We start from the raw sequence: 16,136 nt of genomic DNA, 5'->3' as shown, positions 1-16,136 counted from the left end.
TTTTTGGCCAATAACTTTGTCCTTGACGTATCCCCACAGGAAGAAGTCACAAGGAGTGAGGTCTGGGGATCTGGGAGGCCATGCGAGTAGAGCATGATCCATAGCAGTGAGTCAACCAATCCACTGTTGAGGCACTGGTTCATTCAGAAATGCTCACACTGGTAAGCTCCAATTGTGTGGGGCTCTATACTCTTGGAAAATAAAGTCGCATGAGCGTGTTTGCAGCACAGGGAAGAGCCAGGTCCGTAACATTGTGAGATAGCTTTTTCCTTTACACAAACATCCTGTTTCCTGGAACTGTTGGAACCACCGTCAGATGTTCTTGGGAGAGGGCCTGTACGTGACGTCATTAAATCTCCTACAGAACTCATGTTGCACCGTGACCACAGCCCCGGTCTGTGTGAACGCAACAACACAGAACACTTTGTCCTGAGGTGTTGCCATTGTTAGACTTGCGCAGCAATTGAGTGAGCTCAATGCTGTGCAGGTTGAATGGAGTCGGGGGGAGAGGAGGAAGGCACTTTACTGACTACTAATAGAAATGTGAGGCCAACCTCTTTGTAACAATATGCGACTCATTCCACTGTATGGCTTGAGTACGGTGCAATAAGCCTTCGAAATCAGTTCATTCTTTATGAAAGACCTTGTATTATCCAGGAATTTTTAAAAGGAAAATTGGAGAATAAAAAGATAGCTGAGTAGTATCATCACTGCCTTCTCACCAAGACAGCCATGGTTTGAATCCCGGCTGATGCATGGGGGATTTTATAAATAAAGAGTCACGTCCCTGTGATTCTTGCACCACATAAAACTGGGAGTCCTGTGGCTATGATCACAAAATGGACAAAGTTTATGTTCCGCCACTACCCACTACACTGGATGACCTTCAAGAGCGGATAACACGTGTGATCAACTCAGTGGATCGTGATATGCTGCAAAACGTTTGGAAGGAATTGTCCCATTGCCTTGATGTGGTCCATGCCACTGGTTGTGGTCATATTGAACACTTGTAGGACTAAACTTGAACATCAGTCAAACACATGTGTCTTAGGTTTTATCTTGTACTACTAACTGTTGGGAAAATATAGCTTGATGAAATCGGTTCATTCTTTATGAAAAACCCTGTAGTATGGGGGATGCCTATCCAAGCAAGGATGTGTATTCAATTCTCAGTCAGGAAGTTGAAAAGTTTGGAAAGTTTTTTTTTTTTTGCTAGTGGCTTTACATCGCACCGACACAGATAGGTCTTATGGCGACGATGGGATAGGAAAGGGCTAGGAACTGGAAGGGAGCGGCCGTGGCCTTAATTAAGGTACAGCCCCAGCCTGGTGTGAAAATGAGAAACCACGGAAAACCATCTTCAGGGCTGCCGACCGTGGGATTCAAACCCACTATCTCCCAGATGCAAGCTCACAGCTGCGTGTTCCTAACCGCACGGCCAACTTGCCCGGTAATTTAGAAACTTGATTTCCATTTCTGGAGACACACATGATTTTGAGGTTCACTCAGACTAACCAAAAATGAGTACCAGGTTAACTTCTCGGGGTAAAGGCAGCCAGGAGGCTACAAGTGATGGAAGCCTGTACCTTCTCTTCCTCCAAGGGCTTTCATGGCCTCTGTGAAGATGGCCTTCACTTTGGATAAGAGTACATTCAAGAGTCATAATGTAGGGTATCTGTGGTTTTTATAATGACTCACTAGGGATAATTATTATTGAGATCTAAGTGTTCTAAGTGTTACTGTCACAGAGTAAGGAATGTCAGGAAAAGAAAGATATATTACAAAATAATTTACTTCAGGAAAATTATTATATACAATTTTTTCTATGGTCATAATCTTAATGCTTTATATCTTTAAAGAGCATGAGAGGTTGTACAGTGGCTTTATCAAACTCCTGAGGCTTTGACCTCTCAGGCAACCATCGGTGTAGGACTGGACTGATGAGATCTCTGTCTACGTCTCTGAGATCCTTCGCACCTGTTATGTAACTAACAACCACTCCCACAATCAGCACTATGAAACAGCCAATCATGTTCAGGTACATGAATGAGATCCGAAACAGGATAAATGGTTCTTGAGTTGGAACAACACTGTAAAAAAAAAAAAAAAAAAAAAAATGGAATTAAACAAGTGTTAATATGGCATTCCTGAGATAGATGTACATATATGTTCTGTTTCTATAGACATGTATGTAAGAATGTAAATAATTTTTTTTTCTCTTATGTACATCAGAACTATATTTTACTGTATTATTATCTATAAAATGATTGTTGAAAAGCATGCCTAAGACTGTAAGAACATATTGTGAAGGTAGACATGGAAAAGAAAAAAATTTGATGCCGAATTCTCTTAGTATTGATTCTTTATTTAGAATTAGCCCAAGGCCAAATGATGCATTATGTTAAGTCATACTGTGATAGTACATATATCACACCCCCGAATTATATGTAGAAGTTAGAGATATTATTGTCAGTATTCGATTTATTATTATTATTATTATTATCAGTATTATTATTATTATTATCAGTATTTCATTTGTATGTTTTGTCATTTATATTGGTAAGCTGGAAGATATCCACATATGTAGGTATGAGTAATTTGTTTGCACGAGTGGGAAAACATTGCTGTAATAACTCTGGTAATTTGAATGAGTCATCTGGCTACCCCAGTGTCTGTTATGATGTACTTGTGTCAGGAAATTCCATTACTCGTGTATATATCCCAGCCTGATAAGATAAGCTTGTTGTTGTACCAGGAAAGTTTGGTGATTCATGAAAACTCCCCAGAGTTTGTTATTGTCTTGGGAGGAAGGAGAAGTTCAGGGCATGTCTTGACAAGAGGTTCGCTCATGATTGGCTGGCAAGCACCAATCCAGACGTCTCATCTGAGAGGAGGGGGATGTTGATGTCTATAAAGGTTGATGATACGGCAGCAACCAGGATGATTGTAAGAAACATTGTAAGGGTGATTGTAGAGGTGATTGTAAAGGAACGAGAAGGAAGATAACTACAACTACAACTGAGGCACTGTACGGGAAGGAAGTGGTGCTGATACACGGTACTGGAGTGACACGGCAGCAATGAACTGGACTTCAAACGTTCGTGGAGCGTAGTCGTGTTATGTTCGTGGAAAGCGGCTGATTGTGGAGAGTGCTTGCGCATTAAGTATTGTAGCACTTGTGGCGGCCTAGCATTATATGTTGGTGAAAGCTATCTCAGACTTTCCATAAATTTATGTTGAGGATCGACAGACGTGTGTATATATCTTTACAACAAGTGTTAAAGTATGTGAACACAGTAGTACAAGGTACAGTATCTGTGTGATGTGATAACTGCCGATTATGAGAATCGGTAAGTCGAATTGATAGAGACAGTGAAGGGTATTTATCTTCATACATGTACATTGTTCATCGGACTATTTACAAATGGTAACTTAGTTCTCGCTTTCGTTTTCCCACGGTTTTCATTATTGTTGTTGTTGTAAATATGGGGTCTTCCAGCAATATTTTATGTGTATATTATATGTATAATCTTGTATGTTGATGAGGTGCTCATGCACGGAATTTGTTCAGAATATAGTTAGCTATTTTAGAATCAGTGTTATTGATAAACCTAGGTGCAGTTCCTACCTAATTAGTCGTTTTCAGGAGGTTAGGTAAGGCCTGCAGCAGATGTACCAGTACGCAGCATTATGTACACGCCCTGGGATATAAAGTCTATCATGCTCTTATCTAAATTCGAGGGATCCATTCTGGTGAACTCTGGCGCCCATACTACGGACATTTCGGTTAATTATGCTTATTAATTTTATTAAGTTTTGAGTAATTTTATTTATATATTTTATTCATTTTATTTATCAGTAGTCATCAACTTATTACAATTGGCTTCCCAACGTGTGGCTGAATGATTGGTACATCTGTTAGGCTGATAAGCGTAGGTGCACTTGTCAGGTGTGGATGGAATTCTACAAACTATGTCAGTGAAGTGTTTTATATGTTTCATGTGTATTTTGGAGTATGAAGAAATGTTGTAGCGAGTCTAGTATTATAAAATTGAGAAGTAGAGAGGTTGTTAAAGTTGTTGATACCATGAATCAGGATAGGAGAAGTCAAAAGAATTCCACCACATTGAGTTTATCTAATTTAAGTGAGAGTAGCGAAATGGCTGATAGTAGGAAAGATCAATCGGCAACGATATGTGAGGAATCTAGTACCCCGTCTCAAACTCAGAATGTAGGGAATCAGGGGGAGGCTTCAATGCTCAGTATGCTTAAATCGCTACTTGATAGTCAGAGTAAAGAGTTGAAGAGTGAATTGAATTCGATTAACAGTAAAATCGATAATCAGAGTGTTGAATTGTCCAGTAAGATTGATAGTCAAAGTAAGGAGTTAAATTCAGTGAGTGTTGAATTGTCCAGTAAGATTGATAGTCAAAGTAAGGAGTTAAATTCAGTGAGTGTTGAATTGTCCAGTAAGATTGATGGTCAGAGTAAAGAGTTGAAGAGTGAATTGAGTTTTTTAAGCAATGAAATATACAGTATTAATAGTGAATTAAATTCAGTTAGTACGGAGCTGTCCAGTAAGATTGAGAAGCAGAGTGCAGAGTTAAATTTAGCTAGTGTTGAATTGTCTAGTAAAATTGATAGTTTAAGTATTGCTGTGAATGGTAGAATAGACAAATTAAACCAGAAGTTTGACCATCAAAGCAGGGAAATTCAGGAAGTCAACAATAAGGTAGAAGCTCAACGCTTGGAATTGACTGAGAAAATTGAATGCCGATTTAATGTAGTTAGGAAAGAATTTGTTGAAAACAGCAAGGAATGTGATAAAAGAATAAAAATAGTGGAAGATAAAGTCGAAGAAATAGACAGAATGAAAACCAGTCAGAATGTTTTAGTGAAGCGAATAGATGAGAAGAATGAGAAATTGGAGAAAGACCTTAAGTCGGTAAAAGATGACCTCAAGTCAGTAGAAGGAAATGCCAGAATGGTAGTGGAAGAAGGAATTAAATCATGTCATGTGAAATTAAGGCAGGAGATCAGTCAAATCCAATTAGGTAGCAGCATATGTAATAGGTACGTATCTTGTACGAAGGACTCTGAATTGCCCAAGTTTAATGGTCGGCAGTTTAATCCGATGGAATTCTTGAAAACAGTGGAGAAACGGTTTTCCAAGAATCTTGACGATGGTTTGATTGATTGGAGTATGGTTGATGAGATGTTGGATATTGCATTTGTTGGAGAAGCGAGATCCTGGTTTCAAGTTTACAGACAGGGTATTTCGAGTTTGGAGGAATTTAGGGAGAAATTTAGTTCTAAATTTTGGAGTGAAGCTATTCAGGGAAGGGAAAGAGATCGCGTGCTATTTGGCAAGTATAAACCTCAGGAAGGTGTGTCTATGACGGAATATTTCTTAGCGCATGTTCTGATCAGCCAGAATATTGAAGGTCTAGCATCGGAGAGAGATACAGTCCGCCAGATGTTGAGGCATTTTCCTGAGAAGGTCGGATTAGCTGCATGTATGCAGAATATTGTTACGATTAAGGAATTAGAGCAGCTGTTAGAGAGGTTTGATGCTTTAGAAGGGCAGGGGAGGACTAGGCAAAGTGAAGGTAGAAATTACGGGGATAATGGGAGACAATGTAATCAGGTAGCGGGAGATAGGAATAATCAGAATTTCAGTCATTCTAGGCAAGGGAATCAGGGTGGTAATTCCGGAAGGGGAAACAGACAGTCTAATCAGGGAGTTAATCACCAGGAATATTATGACAGAAGACCTAATCAAGGAGAATCAGAAAGTAGGGGGCGTACGGATCAAAGACCGCCAGATCAAGTGCCGAGACATGATTATAGTGAACAGTCCACGCCAAGTAATTTAAACCGGAATCGGACTTCTTAGTTGGGTCAGATAGGCAGTCCGATACCGAAATTCCTATTCACGTGATGAAACAGGTAAGTAACGAGGTAGACGTGAAAGAGGAATTATTGTATGACCATGTGTTTTGTGTTCAGGGAGATTTTGAGAATAGGGGGCGTGATGAAAATAAGAAAGATGTGTCGGATGTCTTACTTTGTGCTAGTGGTGATGGTAATAGCGGTGTTGCGATCGATAATCTTGTGGAAGTTTCTGAAATTGAAAGTGAAGTTTTTTGTGAAGTTGATGAAGGTTGTTTTGTGAGTAAAGAGTGTTTACGGAGTATACATCATGAGGATGTTTTTGTTGATTTAAGTGTACGTGAGGAGAGTAAAGTTAGGTCCATTATGTGTGAAAATGGTGACTTTGAGATTAATGAAACTTCTGATAAGAGAGTCGAAAGTAGTAGTGGTTTGGCGTGAAAGTGGTGCAAGTAGGAGCTGATATGGAAGGTGGTGAAGATGATTTGATTGTTGGGTCATTAAGTAGTAATGACAGCAATTTCAAGGTGTATTATGGTAAGAATTTCAATAATAGAGTGAGCGTGTGTGAGAATGGAAGTGTGCGTGAGATGAAAGAAAGTCTTTTCAAGCGAGTGCGTAATGTTTTATTTAAGTCTGAGAGTTGTGTGAAAGATTTGAATGACTTGCTGAGTGATAGCGATGTGGAATGTGTGAAAAAGTATGTGATCTGTTTGCTTGCATTAATTATGGTTTTGTGGAAAAGTAAACATTGTGAGATTCCCGCGCATTTCAGAAAGAGGGATTTCCTTTTTATGAATGTTCCGAATAAAAGTTTGTATGATTCTTGTGTGACTGGATGGTATGAATGTTTGTGTGTGAGATAGAATGTATTCTAGAGTAGTTAGATTTTATTGCGGTACGCATTCCTCGCTTATCGATGCCAATGTTAAGTTTATGTATAGTTTTTTCATTAATATCAGGGTCCGTATACTGTGGACAGTAGTATAGGCAAGTGTGCTTATAGGCTCCTAACCGCTGAAAATAAGGTCCTTGGGACATTTAATATCTATAGCCTTCGCAGATATAAGAGATAGGATCTGCACCTTGGATGTATATATTATCAATATTAATGTATGTGTACAGTAGCAAGAAGGGATTGTGTTCAATGCTATATGAAACAATCGGAGTTGTGTGTATATAGCCATATTATTATTATTATTGTTTGGACAAATTGTATTTCGTGTGTGCGAATACAATGCAGTAGACGCAATGTATATATCATTATTACAGTAAATTATGTGTTCAGTTATGCCATTATAAGGTTATGTATGAAGTTCTGTTTTATGGTGAATCATAATATATGATATCATCGATTCACCAAGGGGGCGTTATGTGATAGTACATATATCACACCCCCGAATTATATGTAGAAGTTAGAGATATTATTGTCAGTATTCGATTTATTATTATTATTATTATTATTATTATCAGTATTATTATTATTATTATCAGTATTTCATTTGTATGTTTTGTCATTTATATTGGTAAGCTGGAAGATATCCACATATGTAGGTATGAGTAATTTGTTTGCACGAGTGGGAAAACATTGCTGTAATAACTCTGGTAATTTGAATGAGTCATCTGGCTACCCCAGTGTCTGTTATGATGTACTTGTGTCAGGAAATTCCATTACTCATGTATATATCCCAGCCTGATAAGATAAGCTTGTTGTTGTACCAGGAAAGTTTGGTGATTCATGAAAACTCCCCAGAGTTTGTTATTGTCTTGGGAGGAAGGAGAAGTTCAGGGCATGTCTTGACAAGAGGTTCGCTCATGATTGGCTGGCAAGCACCAATCCAGACGTCTCATCTGAGAGGAGGGGGATGTTGATGTCTATAAAGGTTGATGATACGGCAGCAACCAGGATGATTGTAAGAAACATTGTAAGGGTGATTGTAGAGGTGATTGTAAAGGAACGAGAAGGAAGATAACTACAACTACAACTGAGGCACTGTACGGGAAGGAAGTGGTGCTGATACACGGTACTGGAGTGACACGGCAGCAATGAACTGGACTTCAAACGTTCGTGGAGCGTAGTCGTGTTATGTTCGTGGAAAGCGGCTGATTGTGGAGAGTGCTTGCGCATTAAGTATTGTAGCACTTGTGGCGGCCTAGCATTATATGTTGGTGAAAGCTATCTCAGACTTTCCATAAATTTATGTTGAGGATCGACAGACGTGTGTATATATCTTTACAACAAGTGTTAAAGTATGTGAACACAGTAGTACAAGGTACAGTATCTGTGTGATGTGATAACTGCCGATTATGAGAATCGGTAAGTCGAATTGATAGAGACAGTGAAGGGTATTTATCTTCATACATGTACATTGTTCATCGGACTATTTACAAATGGTAACTTAGTTCTCGCTTTCGTTTTCCCACGGTTTTCATTATTGTTGTTGTTGTAAATATGGGGTCTTCCAGCAATATTTTATGTGTATATTATATGTATAATCTTGTATGTTGATGAGGTGCTCATGCACGGAATTTGTTCAGAATATAGTTAGCTATTTTAGAATCAGTGTTATTGATAAACCTAGGTGCAGTTCCTACCTAATTAGTCGTTTTCAGGAGGTTAGGTAAGGCCTGCAGCAGATGTACCAGTACGCAGCATTATGTACACGCCCTGGGATATAAAGTCTATCATGCTCTTATCTAAATTCGAGGGATCCATTCTGGTGAACTCTGGCGCCCATACTACGGACATTTCGGTTAATTATGCTTATTAATTTTATTAAGTTTTGAGTAATTTTATTTATATATTTTATTCATTTTATTTATCAGTAGTCATCAACTTATTACAATACATAGAAAGATAGGAACGTGAATATGTATATATATATATAATGAGATAAACACAATATCAGGCCAGCATCAGAAGGGGGAACAATTTAAAAGGAGACCAAGAAGCAACATGAAAACACAAATGGACACATCTTCATTCACTGCCATCTTCAAAATAGATAGGCGTTCTCCTCATCACTCCTAATTCTTCTGCATCCATTACTACACAATCTAGCTTAATTCCCAAGACAAAGCCAGCTGTGCATAGAGAAAGCCACTATCTCACTTATTGCTTAAACTGTAATAGAAGCCTTTTTCTTTCCCCTTCTACAAGTACCTTTGATGGTCTGTACAGAGATGACTTTACTTTGAAATAGGTATAATACTAGAAAGAGTTGATAGTGTTTAAATACAAGACAGTCAGGGGTATCTGCCTTACTCAAAATGGAAATTGCAACACCAAACACATAATTTTCATTGATAAAAATGATGTGAAATGACTCCATGTTGGTATGTAAACAGTACTGGTTTCAGACCAATTGGATTGTTCATATGATCATAAAAATATCACCGTCAATATTCACAGCACAATGCAGCTTAATTAACTCCCAGTCTGTGAAGTGAAGTTGTGTCCCCTTTCAAACATGCTTTGATCAAGTATTAGAGTTTGAGAGGGACTGGACAATTGATCTTTTTTCTAAGCTGGGGTGGGTGGGGGAGTAATAATAGTGCACCTGGTGGGCATCAAGTCTGTGTGGTCTGACACTGTGGTTAGTCTGTTCAAGTCCCGTTGGTAGAAATAATTTTCACCATTAGAATGTTGGCTGGCGGGATAGGAGAGGTGGTGGCATACAATTTCTGATCACTAGATTCTGTGCCAAAAGCCTGGATTCAATTCAAATCTCTTTGCATTGTCTATATGCAGTGAGGGAATATCAATCAATCAATCAATCAATCAATCAATCAATCAATCAATCAATCAATCAATCAATCAATCAATCAATCAATCAATCTGCATTTAGGGCTATCAACCAAGTGGCAAATTCCCTATCAATTGTTTACCTAGCATTTTCTTAAACATTTTCAAAGAATTTGGTCCTGTTGATGGTGATTTGTTTCTCAGAGGGGTAAGCTATATGTCAACACTGGATTTCACTCTGTCCCTACCTCATCATCATCATCATCATCATCATCATCAACATCATCATAATCATCCCCCACATCCAGATGTGCAGGTCGCTCATGGACGTCAAATAGAGAGACCTGCACCGGGCAAGACAAACATGTCCTCAGACACTCCTAGCACTAAAAGCCATATGATAAATAAATAAATAAATAAATAAATAAATAAATAAATAAATAAATAAATAAATACATAAATAAATAAATAAATAAATAAATAAATAAATAAATAAATAAATAAATAAATAAATAAATAAATAAAATAGTTATTGTACAATCTTCCCACAACAGATGCAGATTGCCCAAGGACAAAGAGTAGGTACCTGAATAACAACAATAGGTACAGGGGAATGAATTAGACCTACACGAGATAGCATGAAGTTACGTAAGAATAGGGCAAAAGAGTAGATAACTATAGTGAGGCACATCAAACCTTTATTTGAGGTCTGGAAGAATGATTCTTGAAGATCACGATGGAATTCTTGAGGGCAATAATGGCGATTTTATAGACAAAATCCCTATTTAGCCCAAAGGTATTGCAAAAGTTGACATAAAATGTAATTATGGTTCTTGGATCACCTAACATCAAACTGATTACTGAGATGGATGAGAGTTTTTACTTTGCTTATAGTAGTCTACCTTTTCTTCATAAATTCCTTTTTCTGCTTTGACGTCTTGTGGCTGTTTTTTGTTGGTCTCAAATCTAATTGTTGGATCAATGATAAAGCCTTCAGAACAGGATGGCTTAAAAGGAGTGATCACAATGTGTCAGTTGCTTCCACTGTTGGAGAGACCGTATATTTCTTCATGGACATTATAACCCCGTCCTTTCAAAGCATTAGCTGTCTCTGATCTTGCTACATCATGGCATGAGATGCATAGTAAATCACCAAGTAGAGGGGTTCACAGGATGTGTGAGAGAGTTTCAAACTCTCTGTGGCAGTGCCCTGTTGCTCTGGGATCTGTCAGATGCAATATGCAAGCAGAGACATTGGCATTCATTTTTTTTGCCTTAGCCATTCACTGTAAGACAAGCCTTTATGATTACGAATCCATGTATTCTCTGGGGTATACTGTTTAGATAAGATTACACCTTTGCCCTTGTGATCTTGACCGAGCTCGATAGCTGCAGTAGCTTAAGTGCGGCCAGTATGCAGTATTCGGGAGATAGTGGATTCGAACCCCACTGCCAGCAGCCCTGAAGAAGGTTTTCAGTGGTTTCCTATTTTCACACCAGGAAACTGGAACTGTACCTTAATTAAGGCCATGGATGATTTCTTCCCACTCCCAGCTCTTTCCTGCACCATCATTGCCATAAGACCTATCTGTGTCAGTGCGACGTAAAGCATCTTGTAAGAAAGAAAAAAGGAGACTTATGATCTTGTCCAAATCTTTTCTTCTCAAGTCAAGTCGAACTTTCCTTGTATCTACAAAACCATTCCTTTTGTCTCAAATAGATTCCATTTCTGCTATATTCAATGCTGCGAGGCTTGCACTGATTTCTTGACAAAGGTTTATTGTTGAGAGTAAAAAGCCATTACTGGAAGAGTGCAAAATTTTGCATGCATTAATATATTGCAGATATATTTTTCATGATACACAGAATGAACCCAGACATTTAAATTTCATTTCAACATGTATCATATCATTTGGGACATCCACAGGAAGTTGCAAAATTTCCTTTAATGCTCCCCTAACCATAGTAACATTGTCATTTTAAAAAATTGATTGATATCTTTTGTGGTGGTACTGTCTGAAATTTGTATACTAAACTGGGACAGATTTAAGTGTTCATGATTACAAATTTTTGATCGGACTGCTAAAGCAGTGAACAAATGAGTTGCTCTAGAGTGGTTTTTAACTTACTTAAGATATTGATGGACTGGAAAGTAATTTCATTTGAGAAATTTACACTCAAATAATAGATTCTTCCTTCTTTAAATAATGTATCTGTTATTCATCTGCCATGAATAGTTTTTCTTCTGATAGGTGACCATGTTTGACACATATTCCTTTACATTTTCCAATATTGATGTTAAGTTCAATTTCTTGTAACTGATGTATGGCAGCTTGAACAAGTAATAAAGCTGATTCAGAATAATTTGTAATAATAACTACATCATTGGCAAAACTTAATACTTAATGGCGAGATTAAACAGGGTTGGCAACAGAGGAGAACCTTGCATAACTCCCCTAGTTATCAAGAGGGGTCTTGTTTTGCTTCCTTGCTTCAGAATTTGTGTGATATTTCCTTTTTGCATATTCTTATTTTAACTTGCAGGTTTGGTTGGTATTGGTAACGCCTTTAGTGTCTCATGTAAATGAGCATGACCAACGTTGTCAAAGGATTTCTGTATATCTAAGATTATAGTAGTCATATTGGCTTCTTTGTTTTTTTTTTTTTTTTGCAGGGGAAGACAGTCGGGTATGGTAGTAATGACATGAGTACCAAAAGAGTTGGTAAATCCTTGTTGATTGGGGCTTTAAAGACAATATGTTCACTAAGACACCTGTGAAGGATGTGCTCAATTCTTATTCTCACCACTGAACAGATTGTGGTAGGTCTCTAGTTCTTGATATAGAGTATATCTCCACCTTTATGGATTAGAATAGTCCTGGCTTTTTTGAAAACGGGAGGGTCAACTCCAGTTTTCAACATACGTATAACAATGTGAGATATTATATTGACTGCAATACTGTCTTTGATAACTCTAATGAGGATGTGGTCCAGACTGGGTGATGTGTCCATGACTATATGATTAAAAACAAGGGTGATTTCATCTGGACTTATTGGTGTCATTAAATAAAATGTTGATATGATTCTGATCAACGTCACTCTTATGAGAAGGGCAGGTGGTTCGAGTCATGTTGTTAGGTTGCCTGAAAATTTCAGAGAAATGATAGAGTATTTCATTGGAAGGAATTTTACAACTTTCAGCATTGGAATTTAAAACAGATCTAATAGCCTTTCTGCGATGATTTTGAAAGTAGTATTGGGTAAGCTGATATTTGTATCTTTTGCGGCATTTTATTCAGTCCCATTTTGTTGTCTGTTCAGGATTGGTTGCCTGTTTGTATTTCTTTTGGTTGCCCATGCCTTGTTTATTTTTCCTCTATTGGTAATACAGTAATTGGATGTTTGGGGCCAGGGAGTAGATTAATTCGCAGAAGCCAAGAACTCACTTAAAATGTTAATTTCATTGTTAAATTGCTCGTCTGTCAAATTATTTAAAAATCTGTTTTGCCACTGCATCATTTTTTGGGGGGTTTAAATTCATGCAATCAAATGTTGACACCTTAGATATCAGAACATCTCTCCTCAGTCACCCCCAACTGCGGAACAATTGACCTTCATGGTGCAGCAGACATGAATCACAATTCCACAGGAAGTTATCCAGGACCTTACTGACCCCAGGTTTCTAAGCATGAAGAAATTTTTTGCACCTTGAGTTGGCAGGTTTGATCCTGGCACTTAGTCTGGTGGTATTGATATCAGTCTCTTGTTGGTAGATTTACTCGAACATAAAGGAACTTCTGAAGGAATAAATTCTGGCACCTTGGCATCTCCGAAAGCCTTAAAGTAGTTAGTGAGGTGTTAAACCAATATTATACTACTACTACTACTACTACTACTACTACTACTACTACTACTACTACTACTACTACTACTACTACTACTACTAGAGCTGGCCACACACTGTATTGACTTTCTCCAAAAAGCAAGGCAAACACTGAGGAACCATAAAATGTTCTCAACGCTTCACTGCCCAACCTCTGTCCTTTGAGCTCAATTGCAGCTTAACAGTCTCATCTATTCATGGTGTTCCAATTTCCATTTTGTGCTGTGTAACTTTTATTTGGTCTATAGTTTATTTTCTGTAAAATAAAAATGGTGAAATTAATTTCTACTTACGTGCTGTTTACTCCTTGGCTAAACATCTGTGTAGTATTGACACCCATTAAAGAACAACCCTCAACTGACATAGGCTTCTTCGGGTAGGTAAGTTGACCTGCTGCCACTGCTGTCTGTTCACCAATCACCATGGTACCCATCACTGCTAGACTTGCCAGTGAACCAACAAAGGCACCCTGTAAATATTAATTTAAAGCTGCATTAATTCATTCATTCATTTATATAAAGCAATGTAGATATTTGAAATAATACTCAGTATAGCTTAATGTATCTGTACATTTGATCTGAGGCTCATTTGATTGTTGAAAATTATGTTAATACACTACCACTGACTTGCTAGGCCTACCATGGATCTTTGTGTTAATATATTGTTATGCACTAGCTGGTCGGTGTCTGACATGCATTTTTTCATGTCAGTAAGTTTTATGGTTTACCCACCAATTCTCAGGAGGAAAGGAAACATCAAGGAAGAAATTTTGGAGAGGATAGGAAACTGCTCAAAATTTTATTAATGTGTATCAGACATAAATAGAAATTGGAAACTACCTGCCAAAGCAAAAATCATGATATACCGGTACTGTATAAGTCATATTATTTGCCAATATTGACTTATAGATCAGAATGTTGGTTTTCCTGAGTAGATTACAAGTGACAGAGATGCGCTTTCTGCGAGGTATCTTGGGTAAAATGGGGTTGGACAACATAAGAAATGAACCAATACAAAACACGCTAAAGATAACCCCTTAAAAGAAAGTATGGAGAGAAATAGGCTGAAATGGTTCTGCCACGTCAAAAGAATGGGACAAGAAATATTGCCAAGAAGAGCCCTGGAATGGACAGAATCTGGAAGAGGACCAATTGGAAGACCATGAACAAGGTGGAGGGATCAGATGGATGATGATGTCAATCAGAGAGGACTACAGTGGGAGACAGTAATGAACGATAGACTGTGGGGAAAAAATAGAAGACTGGAAAAGGCTCTGTGAATGACCTGCATAAGCAGAAACGTATCAGGAAGAAGAAGAAGAAGAAGAAGAAGAAGAAGAAGAAGAAGAAGAAGAAGAAGAAGAAGAAGAAGAAGAAGAAGAAGAAGAAGAAGAAGAAGAAGAAAAGTCTGTACAATGTGAATAATAGTTTTACACAGACCAGAATGGGGGGTTGGGCATGATAGAAGAGTAACAATGACTATGTTAAGCTGAGACCATCTTTAGATTAAAGATTTCATGGCCTGTTTTAATACATAAGATAAATCCCAAAAGTTTATCATGTACAATACTAATCTTGTTTACCAAGCGAGTTGGCCATGCGGTTGGGGTCAAAACAGCTGTGAGCTTGCATTTGAGAGGTCATGGGTTTCAACCAGACTGTCAGCCCTGAAGATGGTTTTCCTTGGTTTTCCATTTGCACACCAGGCAAAGCTAGGGCTGTGCCTTAATTAAGACCATGGCTGCTTCCTTCCCACTCCTAGCACTTTCCTATCCCATCATCGCCATAACAGCTATCTGTGTTAGTGCGATGTAAAACAAATTGTAAAAAATTGTAACAAACTGTCTTGTTTTGAGTTTGTTTCAAGTATATGCAGCAAATACTGGAAATACAGAAGAAAACCTAGAATATTAACAATAATAATCATCATAATCTTCTCTTCTTCATCCATTCCCTTTTCCAGATTGTCTCTGGGTAGAGTAGTGTACCAAAGCCCTCCACCTTCCTCGATCTTTCCACCACTCCTCTTCTAGTATGTTATTGCTATCACCTCCTCTATTTGCAATACAGTCCACAACAGAACTCCTCCATCTCATTCTAGGCCTTCCCTTAGGCCTCTTTGCAGTCTCTGTATACATGAATGTTCTCTTTGGTATTCTCTCTCCTGGCATTCTCATGTGTCCAAACCATTTTAGCTCTGTTATATCAATCTCTTCTTGAAGTTTACACACTCCCATGCTTCTCCTTATTTCGTCATTTTGTATTCTATCTCATCTTATCTTTCCCTGTATGCTCCTCAAGAATCTCATTTCAGCTGATTGTATCTTACTTTGGTTCCGCTTAGTCAACATCCAGGCTGCTGAAGCATAGGTCAGTATAGGTTTATAACAGGATGGGTATAAAACCTTCTTTCACTTCATTGGCACATCTTTGTTCCATACAATGTCTCTCACACACTGGTAGAAACTTGCAGACTGCTGTATTCTTAAATCAATTTCTCCATCCAAATTTTCATCTTGTGACATCATGCTACCCAAATATTAAAAAAAAGAAATTACTACTTCAAGAGGTTCATTTCCTATTTTTATCATTCCCCTGGATTTTCTGTTACCTCTCG

At 38.0% G+C, this 16,136-nt stretch overlaps 1 protein-coding gene across 1 annotated transcript in view; it reads right to left on the bottom strand.

Moving 5' to 3' along the window:
- Positions 1-1,776: 1,776 nt before the first annotated feature.
- LOC136857165 (sodium-coupled monocarboxylate transporter 1) overlaps positions 1,777-16,136 on the bottom strand; it is a 116,280-nt gene continuing 101,920 nt past the window's right edge. The window contains exons 13-14 of the mRNA XM_067135596.2: positions 13,814-13,989; positions 1,777-2,090 (exon numbers count right to left, since the gene is read on the bottom strand). Coding sequence (XP_066991697.2) covers positions 1,838-2,090; positions 13,814-13,989 — 429 coding nt within the window. The 3' untranslated portion in view covers positions 1,777-1,837. The remainder of the gene's footprint in view (positions 2,091-13,813; positions 13,990-16,136) is intronic.

This window comes from Anabrus simplex, chromosome 1, assembly GCF_040414725.1.
Source record: "Anabrus simplex isolate iqAnaSimp1 chromosome 1, ASM4041472v1, whole genome shotgun sequence".
NCBI lineage: Eukaryota > Metazoa > Arthropoda > Insecta > Orthoptera > Tettigoniidae > Anabrus > Anabrus simplex.
Note: the sequence above shows the minus strand (reverse complement) of the source record. Positions and strands in the feature narration are given on the sequence as shown.